General features: G+C 43.3%; 1 protein-coding gene across 2 annotated transcripts in view; it reads left to right on the forward strand.

Annotated features, from left to right (window-relative positions):
- LOC309656937 (uncharacterized protein) overlaps positions 1–14717 on the forward strand; it is a 78770-nt gene that overhangs the window by 30631 nt on the left and 33422 nt on the right. Inside the window, exon 5 of one of the 2 annotated variants that reach the window (XM_082453925.1) lies at positions 11691–11760. The exons of the other annotated variant lie outside the window; for it this stretch is intronic. Coding sequence (XP_082310051.1) covers positions 11691–11760 — 70 coding nt within the window. The remainder of the gene's footprint in view (positions 1–11690; positions 11761–14717) is intronic. 2 annotated transcript variants of the gene reach the window in all.

Consider the following 14717-nt stretch of genomic DNA (forward strand, 5'->3'; position numbering starts at 1 on the left):
TTAGATGAGCATTCACTCATTGGTAAAGGCTTCCTATATGCATATCTTTGAGCCAAGGATCAGCCTTAGAAGCAAAGTAAGGAGCCAGCTGAAGGTATTAGAGCTCAGCTCAGATGTGGCCCATCATGCCTCCTTCTCCAATTGTAGGACCCCATATATAAATCTATGGTGAGTGCAATGGCTGCTGTCAAGACCTGATCATTAGTGATGCTCACTTGAGGGCCATGGACCCACCAGCCTTCAGAGTGAATTAATTTACTTGCCAAATCACAGGTCCAGAAATCTAGAGACCACCAGTAAGAATCTTGACAAATCACATTACTAATCTTTGCATTTGCATGGAATGTAAGTGTTCACAAAATGCTTTTTACTTACATTATTCCATTTGTTCCTCCCACCAACCTGGTAACAGAGGCCAGGCAGGGGTTCATTGCTCTGTTTTGCAAATAGGGAATCAGAAACTCCAAGGGACTCAGAGACTGGCTCAGAGCCTCATGGTCTCTAGGGCAGAGCCCGGACACAGTTCATTCAAGCTGGGAATCCTGCCTTTGCACTCTTGTCCCTTCTCCCTTTACTCCTCTCTCACACTGTGCCCCAAACTTCTTGTATGTCTCTGCCCTTGCCATTGGCCCATTAACTAAGAACAGGCACCGGCTCAGAATGAACTTCACTAGACCAAGCAGGGACTGCTCTTTTTCAGGCTTCACATCCCATGCCATCTGGTCACCCTGACTTTCTACAGAACAGATGTGATGGTTTACAGGTTGTCATCAATGTTCGCCATCACTTGGGAAGTCCAGTTGAGTCTGCAGCACTAAGCTGCCACAAATGTTCTTTTTCCCCAGGCAAGTGCCTGTGTATTAATCTTCATGTCACGCTAACCATTTGAAAAACTTACAACTTTACTTGCTTTCTCTAGGGTGTACAGTAAACTGAGAAATTGCCCTGGAAGCCAAGGCTTTCCTGTGTATTGGCTCAGGGAAGATCATCTGACCTAAAACTCACTCTGCACTTGGCCAATGGGCAGAGGCTGCAATCTCCACACCATCCAGCTCAGAGTTGAAGCCTGCTGACCCCTACCCCGTTCTATCTCTAATCTAGCCTCCCTTCTAAAATGTTGTCATTTCAGATATGTTCTGTGATTAGAATCATATTGTATGTAACCTTTTGGAAATGGCTTTTTTTCTGCTCAGCATAATTCCCTGGAGATTCATCCAAGTCATGATATAGATTTTATTTTTTAACATCTTTATTGGAGTATAATTGCTTTACAGTGGTGTGTTAGTTTCTGCTTTATAACAAAGTGAATCAGTTATACATATACATATGTTCCCATATCTCTTCCCTCTTGCGTCTCCCTCCCTCCCACCCTCCCCATCCCACCCCTCTAGGTGGTCACAAAGCACAGAGCTGATCTCCCCGTGCTATGCGGTTGCTTCCCACTAGCTATTTTACGTTTGGTAGTTTATATATGTCCATGCCACTCTCTCACTTTGTCACATCTTACCCTTCCCCCTCCCCATATCCTCAAGTCCATTCTCTAGTAGGTCTGTGTCTTTATTCCAATCTTGCCACTAGGTTCTTCATGGCCTTTTTTTTTTTCCTTAGATTCTATATATATGTGTTAGCATACTGTATTTGTTTTTCCCTTTCTGACTTACTTCACTCTGTATGACAGACTCTAACTCCATCCACCTCATAAAATAAAATAAATAAATAAATAAAATTTTTAAATCTAAGTGAAAATTTTAAAAAATTAATTAAACCTAAACTTAAAATTTTTTCATTTAATGTATGGACTTTAGATAATAAACCAAAACAAAAATCACCTGATACAGATTTTTGTTTTGGTTTATTATCTAAAGTCCATACATTAAATGAAAAAATTTTTAAGTTTAGGTTTAATTAATTTTTAAAAATTTTCACTTAGATTTTAAAAATTTATTTATTTATTTATTTTATTTTATTTTTGGCTGCGTCGGGTCTTAGTTGCAGCACGCGGGATCTTTCGTTGTGGCGTGCGGGCTCCAGAGCCCGTGGGCTCTGTAGGCTCTGTATTTGTGGTACGTGGGCTCTCTAGTTGTGGCTCGCGTGCTCAGTAGTTGTGGTGCGCGGGCTTAGTTGCCCCGCGGCATGTGGGATCTTAGTTCCCCCACCAGGGATCAAACCCGTGTCCCCTGCATTGGAAGGTGGATTCTTAACCACTGGGCCACCAGGGAAGTGCCTCACTTAGATTTTTGATGGGGGTGTGTGTGCGTGTGTTTTTAATTAACTAAAATCTGTAGCCGAAGTTACAGAAGCTAGCTGTGCTACTTCCTAGCCAGGAGCCCTTGTTGATCGCTTGATCTTTTTGAGACCTGGTGTCCTGACTTTCAGAATGAGCATAATAATTAGAACTTTATATTTGACTTTTTAAAGTTTCAAGGAGGAGAAGCATCCATTTTCCCCTCACTAATGCAAGCTTATTGTAAAGATGCAGGACAATGTCTTCTTTAGCCACAGGGTAACTCGTACTTCAAGTATGGGGATAAAGAGCAGGCCTTGTGCATTGTTTATGTGTGACCCCCTGTCATTCATATTATCCAGGAGAAAAGATCTGAATGAGTTGGTTGGCTGATTCCAATATAGAGAACCTGTAATGGGCCCACACCAAACCCCTTGAAGGTGTCCTCTCGAGGTCCTCTTGTCAATGTGCTAGGGGAATCTATTAACGTCTCTGTCTGGCCATCTGTCAGAACCAAGCAAAGATGCCTTGGGAGGTGATGCCCCTTTTGCAGGAGGTATTCAGCCTAAGGCTGATGGCCACATATCAGGTATGGGACACAGCAGAGAGTACAGCTGACCCCTGGCTTTAGTCCTTTGTAGATGAAGGGCAGATATATTTCATTCAGAGTAAAACACAAGAAGTCCCCATTCAGTCAATGTGCTCAGAAGGGTCTCTGCATTTGAAAGGTCCTTAAGGCTTAATGGACCCCCAACCAGGACAGCGTTTCACAAGATTTATAAGGAGCAGAATTCAACGGCTAAGAACACCTTTGGCCAACTATAAAGCCCTGTACAAATACTAGTGATTTCACAAAGTCGTCTGATTTAACATGAATTCAGTGTCATCTAAGTAGCATTTTGGTTATGTTCTACTAGAAAGGAAATTTCCGTGTGTGTGTGTGTGTGTGTGTGTGTGTGTGTGAGAGAGAGAGAGAGAGAGAGACAGAGATTTTTTAAAATAAGTGACTGGTTTGTCATAGCTATTCAGGTTAAACAGGAAAATGAAAACACACACATACACAGACACACACACTCACACACACGTCTGCTTGTGTTTCTGAAAGGAGACAGCAGAGTTCAGTATAGAGCTGGAAACAAAGCCAGCTGGTTCCTCTGAAATGTCAGTGGGCAGGAACATACAGACTCCCATGACAGCTTCCGGATTTCTTCTGATAACAGTTACAAAGTGGCCAGCAGGTAGGAACAAAGGTCAGTCCAGGCACATCCCGGGTCCTGGGCTGTGATACAGTATCTAAAAACAAACATAAATCATTGAAAGCTTAGGAGTTCGGGCTCCTTCCTCAGACTCCACATTTGAGATGCAGAGAGGAACTAAATTACATCTTTGTATATTTAATCTAACAATTTTTTTTCCCTTTTCAACTTTCAAAATAAGCCATTTCTTAGATCAGGCTGAGCCTGGGGAAATGAGAGTATCAACCCTCCCCGGGTTGAGCCCATCCCACTTGAAGACTGTAAATAACTTATTCCACTTGGCAGGGGTCCTCCTCTCCCTGGTAATGAGTAGTTCCTGCTGGCTGCCACTGACCCCAGGCTGAAGCAAGGCCTTCAGGAGCACAGAAGGAGATCTGTGTGCTCCTTTGCTTCTTGGCTTCTGAACAGCCCAGCCCTGCGTGGAATCACTGGGCACTGACACTTTAGCAATGCCTGAGACCAGATTACAGATCTTCGTTTTTCATGATGAATCCTACCGTTTTGATTTTGTGGGTCTTGATAGGAATAGGAGCAGTAAGGTATATCTTTGCATATCCCTCCCCACCCTAGACCCCAAGTCCTGAGTGCCCCTTCACCACCTATGCTCCCTTTTATCCCAGTAATTGCCATATTTTCTTGTCTTTTATGATTTTTCTGTCCGCTTCACTAAAACGTGAGCACCTTCCGGGCAGGGACAATGTCTTTTTTTCTTGGTCTCTCCTGCCCCTAGCAAAATGCCTAGCACGTAATAGGTGCTCTATAAATGTTTATTGGCTGAACATAGAAGAACCAGAATGCATCCGTAGGAAGGTGAGCAGGGTCCATAGGAAGGGGGAGGCCCTGGAATCCAGGTCACACGAGGAACTAGGTGTGTGTGGTGTGTCGGGAGGCTGCAGTGGACAGGATAATGGACACCCAAAGAGATGTCCACGTCTTCATCCCCTGAACCTGTGAATATGTTATGTTACGTGGCAAGGGAGAATTACAAATTGCAGGTGGGATTAAGGTTACTAACCTGCTGACCTGAACATTGGGAGATTATTGTAGATTATCCAAGTGCTCAATGTAATCACAGGGTTCTTATAAGAGGGAGGCAGAAGGGTCATGGTCAGAGCAGGGGACATGATGACAGAAGCAGAGATTGGAGTGACGTGGCCACAAGCCAAGGAACGCAGGCAGCCTCTAGAAGATGGACAGGCAAGGAACAGAGTCTCCCCTAGAGCCGCCGGAAGAAACGCATCTCTGCCGACACCTTCATCTTAGCCCTGTGAGGCCCATTTCCGACTTCTGACCTCCAGAACTACAGGATAATACATTTATATTGTTTTAAGCCCACTAGGTTTATGATAATTTGTTACAGCAGCAGTGGGAAACTAATACAGAGGCTAATCTTAGTGGAAAGAACCTAAGAGAGGGCATGAACCTGGAAAAGGAAATGGCCATGTGGGAATAGCTCAGTTAACATCCAAAGAGACCTTCGCAGCTGAATCACCATAGATCAAAATTAGTTGACAGTACAATCGGAACTGGTTACTAGCTCAACGTGTGCCACCTCTAGCCACCTAAGTAGTGAGTGTCTCTAATAACTCGGGAGAAGCCCTAGTACAGCTGCTGTAAAAGAGTCTGTCAGACCTGGGTTCGAGTTCTTTGCCGCCTGTAACTGTATGGTCTTCAGCAAGTTATGTAACCTCTCTAAGCCATAGTCGTCTTATCTGCAAACTGGGCACAAATCTGTCTCTTAATTAGAAGAGTTGATGTGAGGATTACATAAGATAACACATGTAATGTCCTTAACATAATGCCAGTCACATGGTAAACACTAACTGCTTTCTATTACTGCAAATATACATACAATCTTGTTTATAACAACAGTCTTTGCGGTATCACTGTACTCCTCACTGACTAGGTCACGTGTAGAGTCTGTGGTGAGAACAAAAGTTCGAGAAGAACAACCAGGATGGTTAAAAGACCCTAAATCAGGTTCTGTAAAAAGAATGGCCAAATGAATGGGGAGGTTTGACATGAAGCTCTTTGAAATATTTTCAGCACCGGTTACATGATTTGTGGGATCCAATACAAAATGAAAGAGTGGGTTTCCTCATTCAAAAAATTATTAAGAGTTTCAAAATGAGGACAACAGAGCATTAAACGAGCACAGGGCCCTGCTGCACAGTTCACGCACCCATGAAGTGGCCCTGAGTATCATCACGTAAAAGTGATAGACTCACTCTGTGAGGCGGTGGCGACAGCAGCAAGAAAGTGAACAAGTTCAAGGCCTTGAAAGATGATGACAGTGGGGACCATGATCAGAATGAAGAAAACAGCGCATAGAAAGATGGTGAGAAGGCAGCATAGGAATGGGACAAGAGTCAGAGCAGCAGCAAGAGGAAGGCTGTTGTCGTGGATCTGAGAGCATCCCTTGCAGTACAACTACACTTTCTGGTACTTCAGGAGAACCCCAGGCCATCCCACCCGCTCACAGGACTTTGAACAGAATATCAACCAGATTGATACCTTTGATACCTCCTGTCCTGGAGGCTTGACAGCAACATGATAGCTCCCTGCAGTCTGACAGGTCACAGTGACTTCTTCCAAGTCGGAATCCTTCAAAGAAGGAACTAATCCTATCTGGGAGGATCATACAAGTAAAAATAGTGGCAAGTGAATTATTTTCCTGTGGAAGGGTTTGGCATCCTGTTGCTGGCAGAATCTCATCCCCTGGCCATGCTGGGGGAATAGTTCACAGTTGGGGAGGAGATCTGTGGGCATGTGGTCTCTGTGTGGTTTCAGGAAGACGTTATTTCGATATAGAATAAGACTGGGAGTGACCTAGTCACCACAGCCTGAATCTGGACATGTGTGTGTTTGTCCGAAATGGGAGGGAGGTGTGCAGCCAGCCCTTCCTTTTGCTCACTGAAGGGACATCCGTGAGCCTCACACCCCCCTTTTGCACTCATTCCTACCCTCCAGCATTGCTGACTTTATAAAGCAGAAAAACGGAAAATGTGACTTTGTAATAGACACACTTTGGTTTTTAACGGGGTTCTGTGGAGGGGCGTTCAGCCTTTTTTTTTTTTTTTCTTTTTTGCTATGTGCTGTCCAGATGCCTCTTGGGTATTCTGTTGTGTTCTTCTCACGCTGTGACATCATGACCACGTGTACGAGCCAGCACGGTCACCTGAGGGTTGTCAGTGCTGTGAAGGTTTGTGCATCCGGGAAAAGCTTTCTGTGGGAGTGTCCTGGAATAGCTGTAAATGCTCTCTTCTAGCTCTGCCATGAAATTATTGGGACATTTTGTTGATTTCTTTCTCCTCTTCCCCCAAGCCCACCATGTTCTAAAAATGTGTTTCTGATTTTGTACAGGCTCTGCTTATGCCCTCCCTTCTTCCCTCCTGTGGTGGTGCTCTCTCTTTCCTTCTGAGGCACGGCTGCACTTAGCATTCCATCCAGTGGGCTACGCTGGTTTCACTGAGGCGGCTTGGAAGGGGTGATGCCTTGGTCAATTAAACTGGAGCAGAATCCAGCTAGATTAGGAGCTAGATTATAATGTGTGTTCTAAGTGCAGGAATTGGAGCTGAAGACAGTGACTGAAATCATCTTCCCAGGTGAGCAGGGACTGTGTGTCCAGCCTGTTTCTGTGGGCTCTTGCGTGCCCCTTTTTGGGGGAAGGGAAGTGGGAAGCTGGTTGATGGTGGCCTTAATGTTTTATTTGGTAGATTCTGTGATTCTGAAAGTGAGACATCTGAAGAAAAGGCGGCCTTGATGGATGCCGTCATGCGCATGGCTGTGCCTGTCTCTAGTGGCTGGAAAAACCTACCTCCAGTCCTCACCACCTGGTAAACCCAGGATTTAAATACCAGGATGGTCCAGGATGCCCAGACAGGAACCTCTTAAAGGTTGACACAAGCATGCTCTTAAAACGACCTCTCATCAGAGCACTTAGGATTCGAATAAGTAATGATTAAGAGTCATACAGCAACCTCCAAGTAGCTTATTTGATTCTTGTGAGGGAAGATTGCAGTTCTTTGAATTAAGACTTTCTTTAAAACATATCCTTGAAGGCTAGGAGGATCCTCAGAGAAAGATATGAGAGTGACAGGCATTTCCTTTTTGTGTATAGATTAATTTCTTCTTACTTTCCAACTTCTGAATACCCTCTAATTACCACTGTTTGGGGCTGCTTTTTCCTAAAAAAATAGAGGAGTAAAGGGGCCAAATAGAGGTGCTTCTATTACAAATAAAGTTAGGTTGGATAAGAAGATCAGGCAAAGGTATAAACTCCAGGAACATAAAGAATGAATTCTGGGGTCCAGACAGTCGTGGAGGGCTCAGGCAAATATAGGAGCAATACTGGCTAAAGTAGGAAGCAAAGTCTGCTTCCTAAAATTTGTTTAGATCCCAGGGAGGTCTTCACTTTTGCCTACACTCAGATTTACCATGAACATTCCAGAGAGAACAGACATTTGGATTTGCCCTCCTATTATGTGCATGTGGATGGGTGCACATTTGTATAATGTGTTCATGAGCGAGGGTCTTGTCAGACCAAGTGGTTAGGTACATTGTCCGTATTTTTGCTTTTTAGTTTTTGTCTCATTTGTTCAAGATTTTTGAAACTCTTTTTTTTTAATTGAAGTATAGTTGATTTACAATGCTGTGTTAACCTCTGCTGTGCAGCAAAGTGATTCAGTTATACATATATATACATTCTTTTAAAAATTCTTTTCTATTACAGTTTATCACAGGATTTTTTTTAACATCTTTATTGGAGTATAATTGCTTTACAATGTTGTGTTAGTTTCTGCTGTATAACAAAGTGAATCTGCTATACGTATACATATATTCCCATATCTCCTCCCTCTTGCGTCTCCCTCCAACCCTCCCTATCCCACCCCTCTAGGTGGTCACAAAGCACCAAGCTGATCTCCCTGTGCTATGCGGCTGCTTCCCACTAGCTATCTCTTTTACATTTGGTAGTGTATATATGTCCGTGCCACTCTCTCACTTCATCCCAGCTTACCCTTCCCCCTCCCCATGTCCTCAAGTCCGTTCTCTACGTCTGTGTCTTTATTTCTGTCCTTCCCCTAGGTTCTTCAGAACCTTTTTTTTTTTTTTTTAGATTCCATATATATGTGTTAGCATACGGTATTTGTTTTTCTCTTTCTGACTTACTTCACTCTGTATGACAGACTCTAGGTCCATCCACCTCACTACAAATAATTTCGTTCCTTTTTATGGCTGAGTAATATTCCATTGTATATATGTGCCACATCTTCTTTATCCATTCATCTGTCTCTGGACGCTTAAGTTGCTTCCGTGTCCTGGCTATTGTAAATAGTGCTGCAATGAACATTGTATCACAGGATATTTTTTTGTTTGTTTGTTTGTTTAAACTCTTGGATTCTTTTTTTTTTTTTTAGAAATTCACGTTCTTTTATTTATTTATGACTGTGTTGAGTCTTCGTTTCTGTGCGAGGGCTCTCTCCAGCTGTGGCAAGTGGGGACCACTCTTCATCGCGGTGCGCGGGCCTCTCACCATCGCGGCCTCTCTTGTTGCGGAGCACAGGCTCCAGACGCGCAGGCTCAGCAATTGTGGCTCACGGGCCCAGTTGCTCCGTGGCATGCGGGATCTTCCCAGACCAGGGCTCGAACCCGTGTCCCCTGCCTTGGCAGGCAGATTCTCAACCACTGCGCCACCAGGGAAGCCCTGTATCACAGGATATTGAATATAGTTCCCTGTGCTATACCATAGGACCTCATTGTTTATCCATCCTATATGTAATGGTTTGCATCTGCTAACCCCAAACTTCCAATCCATCCCTCCGCCAAGATTTTTGAATCTCTTTATGTTTTCTAGAGCTGCTCCTGTTTCTCCTTTCTCTTTGACATTGAAGTATTTGAAAGTTATCTTTTCCCATCAGAAGCATGCTGACTCTGTGCCAGTTAGAACAAGGGGTTATCCCTCTTAGGCAGCATCTTACCATCTTATCTTTTCCCATCAGAAGCATGCTGACTCTATGCCGGTTAGAACAAGGGGTTATCCCTCTTAGGCAGCATCTTACCCACAGTGTTCACCGAGATGGTCTGCCTAACAGCTTTAAATGGGGGGGTGGGTTGAATAGTCAATGTAATCAAACCACCTATTTTTTCCAAACTAGCTTGAGAGGTTTTTTTCCATTTATTTTGACTCCATGGGCCTCTGATATGCTGAGATATGACACAGCTTTGGGTATGGCATCACCTGTTCTAGAAACCAAGGCAAGAAGGTCTGCTGGGGAACTGGAAGTCAGTCTCCACTTTGGCTGTTTTCCCATGACCGCTTTGCTGGGTTTTCCATTTGCAGTTGGCCCCCACTCCCTTCCAGGGCTCTACTCTTTTCATTCTTCTGTTCACATGTATATGCTTTTTTTCCTGGGACACTGGCAATAATGTTCCACCTGGAGAGAAGCTTGTGTGGTCCACAGTGCTCCAAGAAGGAATTCTCAAGTATTTGTCAGTGAGAGGGAGCAGAGGCTGCTACGAGAGTGACTGTACTTTTAGAGCAATTGTCTACTGCAGCGATAATGGACATTTCGGGGAGAAAAAAAGAAGTGATAGACTTGACCCCCAACAGAGAGAACTAGAACTAAGGGGAAGAAACTGCAGACATAACATACGGAAGAACTTTGTAATCAGCCAACTGAAGAGAGGAGAAACTTTGGCACTTCTGTCCCCAGAGGTGTTCAGGCGGAAGGTGGGCAGCCGCTGTCCTGGAGGACGGAGGACTCCTCGTCACTAAAGGTACTCAGAACCTGAAGAAATGAAAAATTATACTAAATGACTGCTAAAATTATTTCTAGTTCTCATACCTGATAATTCTATCAAATATTTTAAGAAAGGGGATTTTAAGAGCCCTCAAGCTTTTCTCGAAAATTTAATGCTGTTTTTTGAACAATATAGAACACACATACACACTCACACACACATACCATTCTTTCCTGCATTCACAGCTTTTCATATATTTTCCCTATTTGTAATTATTCCACTTTTTTCTGTTTATGCACTTTCATGATTATATAATATTTCATTGAATGGACATAGTATAATTTATTATTCCCTAGTTATTGGGTGGCTCCATTCTTCCAATGTTCAATTATTATAAAGAGCTATGCTCTAGATATTTTTGCATATGCAACTTCTTTTCCCTCTTGAAATACTTTATTAGAATAATTAGAGCTCATTAGGTTGCAGATTATACAGCTCATTGGAGCAGCCTAAGTAAAAGAGGTTTGTGGATAAGCATATAGAACAATCACAAAGATACAAAGTGCAAGACACACGTAGGAACTGGAAAGGTCTTCAACACACCCCATCTCCCCTCCCTGGGCTCTTGTTTTCTTTAGACTGCCTTTCTTCTTCTTCTTTGCCTGCTCCTAGTTTCCTCTTCCCTTATAACTTTGGGTCACATGAGCCTTTGACTTGCCTTGGAGCCAGAGACCTCAGGTTTTTATCAGAAGAGTCCAGAGCCAACCACTATCTGAAGAGAATTTCAGTATCTCTTATACCAGATTCCTGAGTAAGAGTCTTTTAAGCCAAGCTCCTGAGACTTGGTGACCTGAACTCTCCTCTGATTGGTGGAGGGGGAAGGGATTGGTAGTGGGGACAGGGCTCTGGAGTCTGTCCAGATTCAAACAGAGCTCTACCACTTACTAGCCGTGTAATCTTGTGGTAGTTACTTAGCTTTTCTGTGTCGCTGTTTGTTCCTCTGTAAAATGAGGGTACACTGGCACCTACTGCAAGAGGTTATTGCGAGAATGAAATAAAATAATCCTTGTTAATGATTATAAGAAAGGCACTAAGTCCTCAATATGTGTTAGTTCTTAGTTGTTGTTTTTTTAAATTTGTTTTGTGGAAAAATATACATAACATAAAATTTACCATTTTAACCATTTTAAGGTGTACAGTTCAATTCAGTGGCATTAAGTACATACACCTTTTTTGTGTGTTTTTTTTTTCTGGCCACACTACACGGCTTGTGGGATCTTAGTTCCCCCACCAGGGATCTAACAGCGGTCACAGCAGTGAAAGCGCAGATCCCTAACCACTGGACCGCCAGGGAATTCCCGAGTACATACACATGTTGTACAACCACTACCACTGTCCATCCCTAGAAGTTATTCATCATTCCAAACTGTAGCTCTTGTTTTTAAATTATCATTGTTATGATTATTCAGATACGACTGCTTGGGTCCACCTTTTGGAAGGGTGTGATGGGGGCGTTTCCCGAAGACAGGAACATAGTGGGTAGGCACCCTCAGTGTCTACTGAAAATATTACACTCTTATAATTCTTTAAGCCGTACAGATCACTTTTACACATTATTTTATGCAATCCTCCCAAGAAAGGACTTCTTAAAGTAGAAAGGGGTTATAATCCTTATGTTACAAGAGACCCACCTGAGGTTTAGGAAATCTGAGTTCCCCAACTTCTCCAGTCTTCTTACTTGTACAGTCAGGACACAAGGTCAAGTCTTCTCATCCAAGTTCGTGCCTTCTCCATGACATCTCAGAGACGTGATTACTCAGCCAAGCTTTATACCATTTGTTTGTAGTTCCTATTACATATGCTATTTCAGCTTATGAGAAGGAAGAGAAGAATTTCAGATTGGAACTTGTGGGTGGGTTTTATCTGGGAGGTACAGGCCTTCAGGAGGTCTGTTGGCTGGTTTAGTTTACCAGTTTTCATCCTAACATATAGGAAAAACAATAATTAACTTTATTGTATAATGTGGTGACTCTGTGAAAGCCAAAGTGTGGAGGGATTGCTTAATGGATCTCTTTTTTTTTTTTTTTTAATTTATTTATTTATTTTTGGCTGTGTTGGGTCTTCGTTTCTGTGCGAGGGCTTTCTCCAGTTGCGGCAAGCGGGGGCCACTCTTCATCGCGGTGCGCGGGCCTCTCTCTCTTGTTGCGGAGCACAGGCTCCAGACGCGCAGGCTCAGTAGCCGTGGCTCACGGGCCCAGTTGCTCCGCGGCATGTGGGATCCTCCCAGGCCAGGGCTCGAACCCGTGTCCCCTGCATCGGCAGGCAGACTCTCAACCACTGCGCCACCAGGGAAGTCCTTAATGGATCTCTTAACTTTTCCTTTGGGAAAGTCCTGAAATATTTGCTGGAAACCAATGGCATTACTAAGTGAGTTTTTTAAAGCGAGATAGTAAAAAAGGCACCGTTAGAATCAAAATGGGTGAGTGTCTGCTGGTGTCTTATGGTTTATACAGAGAAACATACTGTGTGTGATTGGCTTGATTAAATTGAAAAGGTTAAAGTGAAAAACACCATTGCCAAATACCAGAAGTCTTATAAAAAGTCTTCATTTTATACAAAAACCACAGGAAGGAAGCTTGTGTGGACTCAAGCTACCTCACAGCATCTTTCTAGCAACTAGATTAATGTTTGCTATTAGGCAGTGTTTCCATTAAATTACTGACCACTTTTTTGGGTTAGATACTTGCCTTCCATTTGGCACTTAGGCTCATTTCCTGTCACTTGTTCTAAAACAAAATCACTCAGGATAACTGAGCACCTTAGTGTGATGAGCTTTCATTATGTCTGTTTTGATTATGCTTTTTGTATGAAACTTATGGATTCTCCTGTGCCCGTTCATAGCAAGTCACATATCTTCTCTTTGACTTTCAGCCTGATCCCACCCCATTTATGCCACCCTGTTCTCACCCTATCTATGCTGCTCTATTTTCCTTAGCTCTACAGTACCAGTTATATTGATTTCTTTGTAACTCTCAAATATGTTGTATTCAGCCAGTCTCTGTGTCTTTACCCATGCCTTTCCTGTACCCATGTGTAATACCTTTCCCCTTTATCCATCCTGAACATTTCAGTCCTTCACTGGCAACAAAATCCAACTTATTCTCTAAGCCTTTCTTTTCATTTTTTATTTTTTATTTATTTATATTTGGCTGCGTTGGGTCTTCGTTGCCGTGAGCGGGCTTTTTCTCGTTGCGGCGAGAGGGGGCTGCTCTTTGTTGTGGTGCGCGGGCTTCTCATTGCGGTGGCTTCTGTTGTTGTGGAGCACGGGCTCTAGGCACGTGGGCTTCAGTAGTTGTGGCACGTGGGCTCCGTAGTTGTGGCTCATGGGCTCTAGAGCACAGGCTCGGTAGTTGTGGCGCACGGGCTTAGTTGCTCTGTGGCACGTGGGATCTTCCCGGACCAGGGCTCGAACCCGCGTCCCCTGCATTGGCAGGTGGATTCTTAACCACTGCGCCACCAGGGAAACCCTCTAAGCCTTTCTTGATCATTTTAACCCATATAGATTTCATCCTGCTGTGAGTTTGTATAGCTTATAAATTACTACCATCATTTATTGAGCACCTATTAATGGCCAGTCCCATTATCTCTACCCCTCATTACAACTACACAAGGTAATCATTGTCATCCTCATTTTATAAAAGAGGCAACCGAGGTTTCAGAAAGATTAGGTAATTTTCCCAGAGTCAAACACCCTAAAATGCTAAGCTGAGGATAGAACTGCAGGGATAACTGATTCTAAAACTCTCTCTCTTTCTACCTGTGCTGTCTCCTGACTACATACCACCCAGCTACATGTGTTCTCTAAGTGTTTTATGTGCGCTAGTTTTTTCTCCTCAATTGGCTCTTAAAATCAGGGACTGTATAATTTAAAAATTGTATTCAACTGCTGGTTGCAGAGATCCTTTACTGTGGCTTCAATAAGATAGAAGTTGATTTTTCTCTCACTTAAAAGGAGTCCAGAGAAAGCCGGCCAGGACTGATAATGTGGATCCTAAGAGAGCATCATGGTCCAAGCCTCTTTTAGCTCTTCCCTCTGCCATCCCCAGGGTGTGAGCCTTATCCTTGTGTTTACAAGGTGGCTTCTGGAAGTCCAGCCATCATTTTTGTGTTCCAGGCAAGGTGGAAGAAAGGATGAAGGGAAAAGAGTAGTCCTCCCAGTTGAATTTTAAAGACCTTTTCTGGAAGCCTCACCTTAACAACTTCTGTTTATATCTCATTGGGCACCACATTTGCAAGGAAATGCAAGGGAAATATTTGTTAGCTGAGTACACTGATTCACTGAACAATGACGGTAGTCTGTTTCCGAGAAAGAAAGATGTTGAACAGACAACTAGTGGTTTCTGCCACAGAGACCCATGTCACGATCTTCTTTTATATTTGCATAGCACCTAGAAGGTGTTCAATAAACACTGGTGGACAGTCTAATGTAGAGAAAC

Source organism: Balaenoptera physalus (assembly GCF_965194825.1).
Source record: "Balaenoptera physalus genome assembly, chromosome: 1".
NCBI lineage: Eukaryota > Metazoa > Chordata > Mammalia > Artiodactyla > Balaenopteridae > Balaenoptera > Balaenoptera physalus.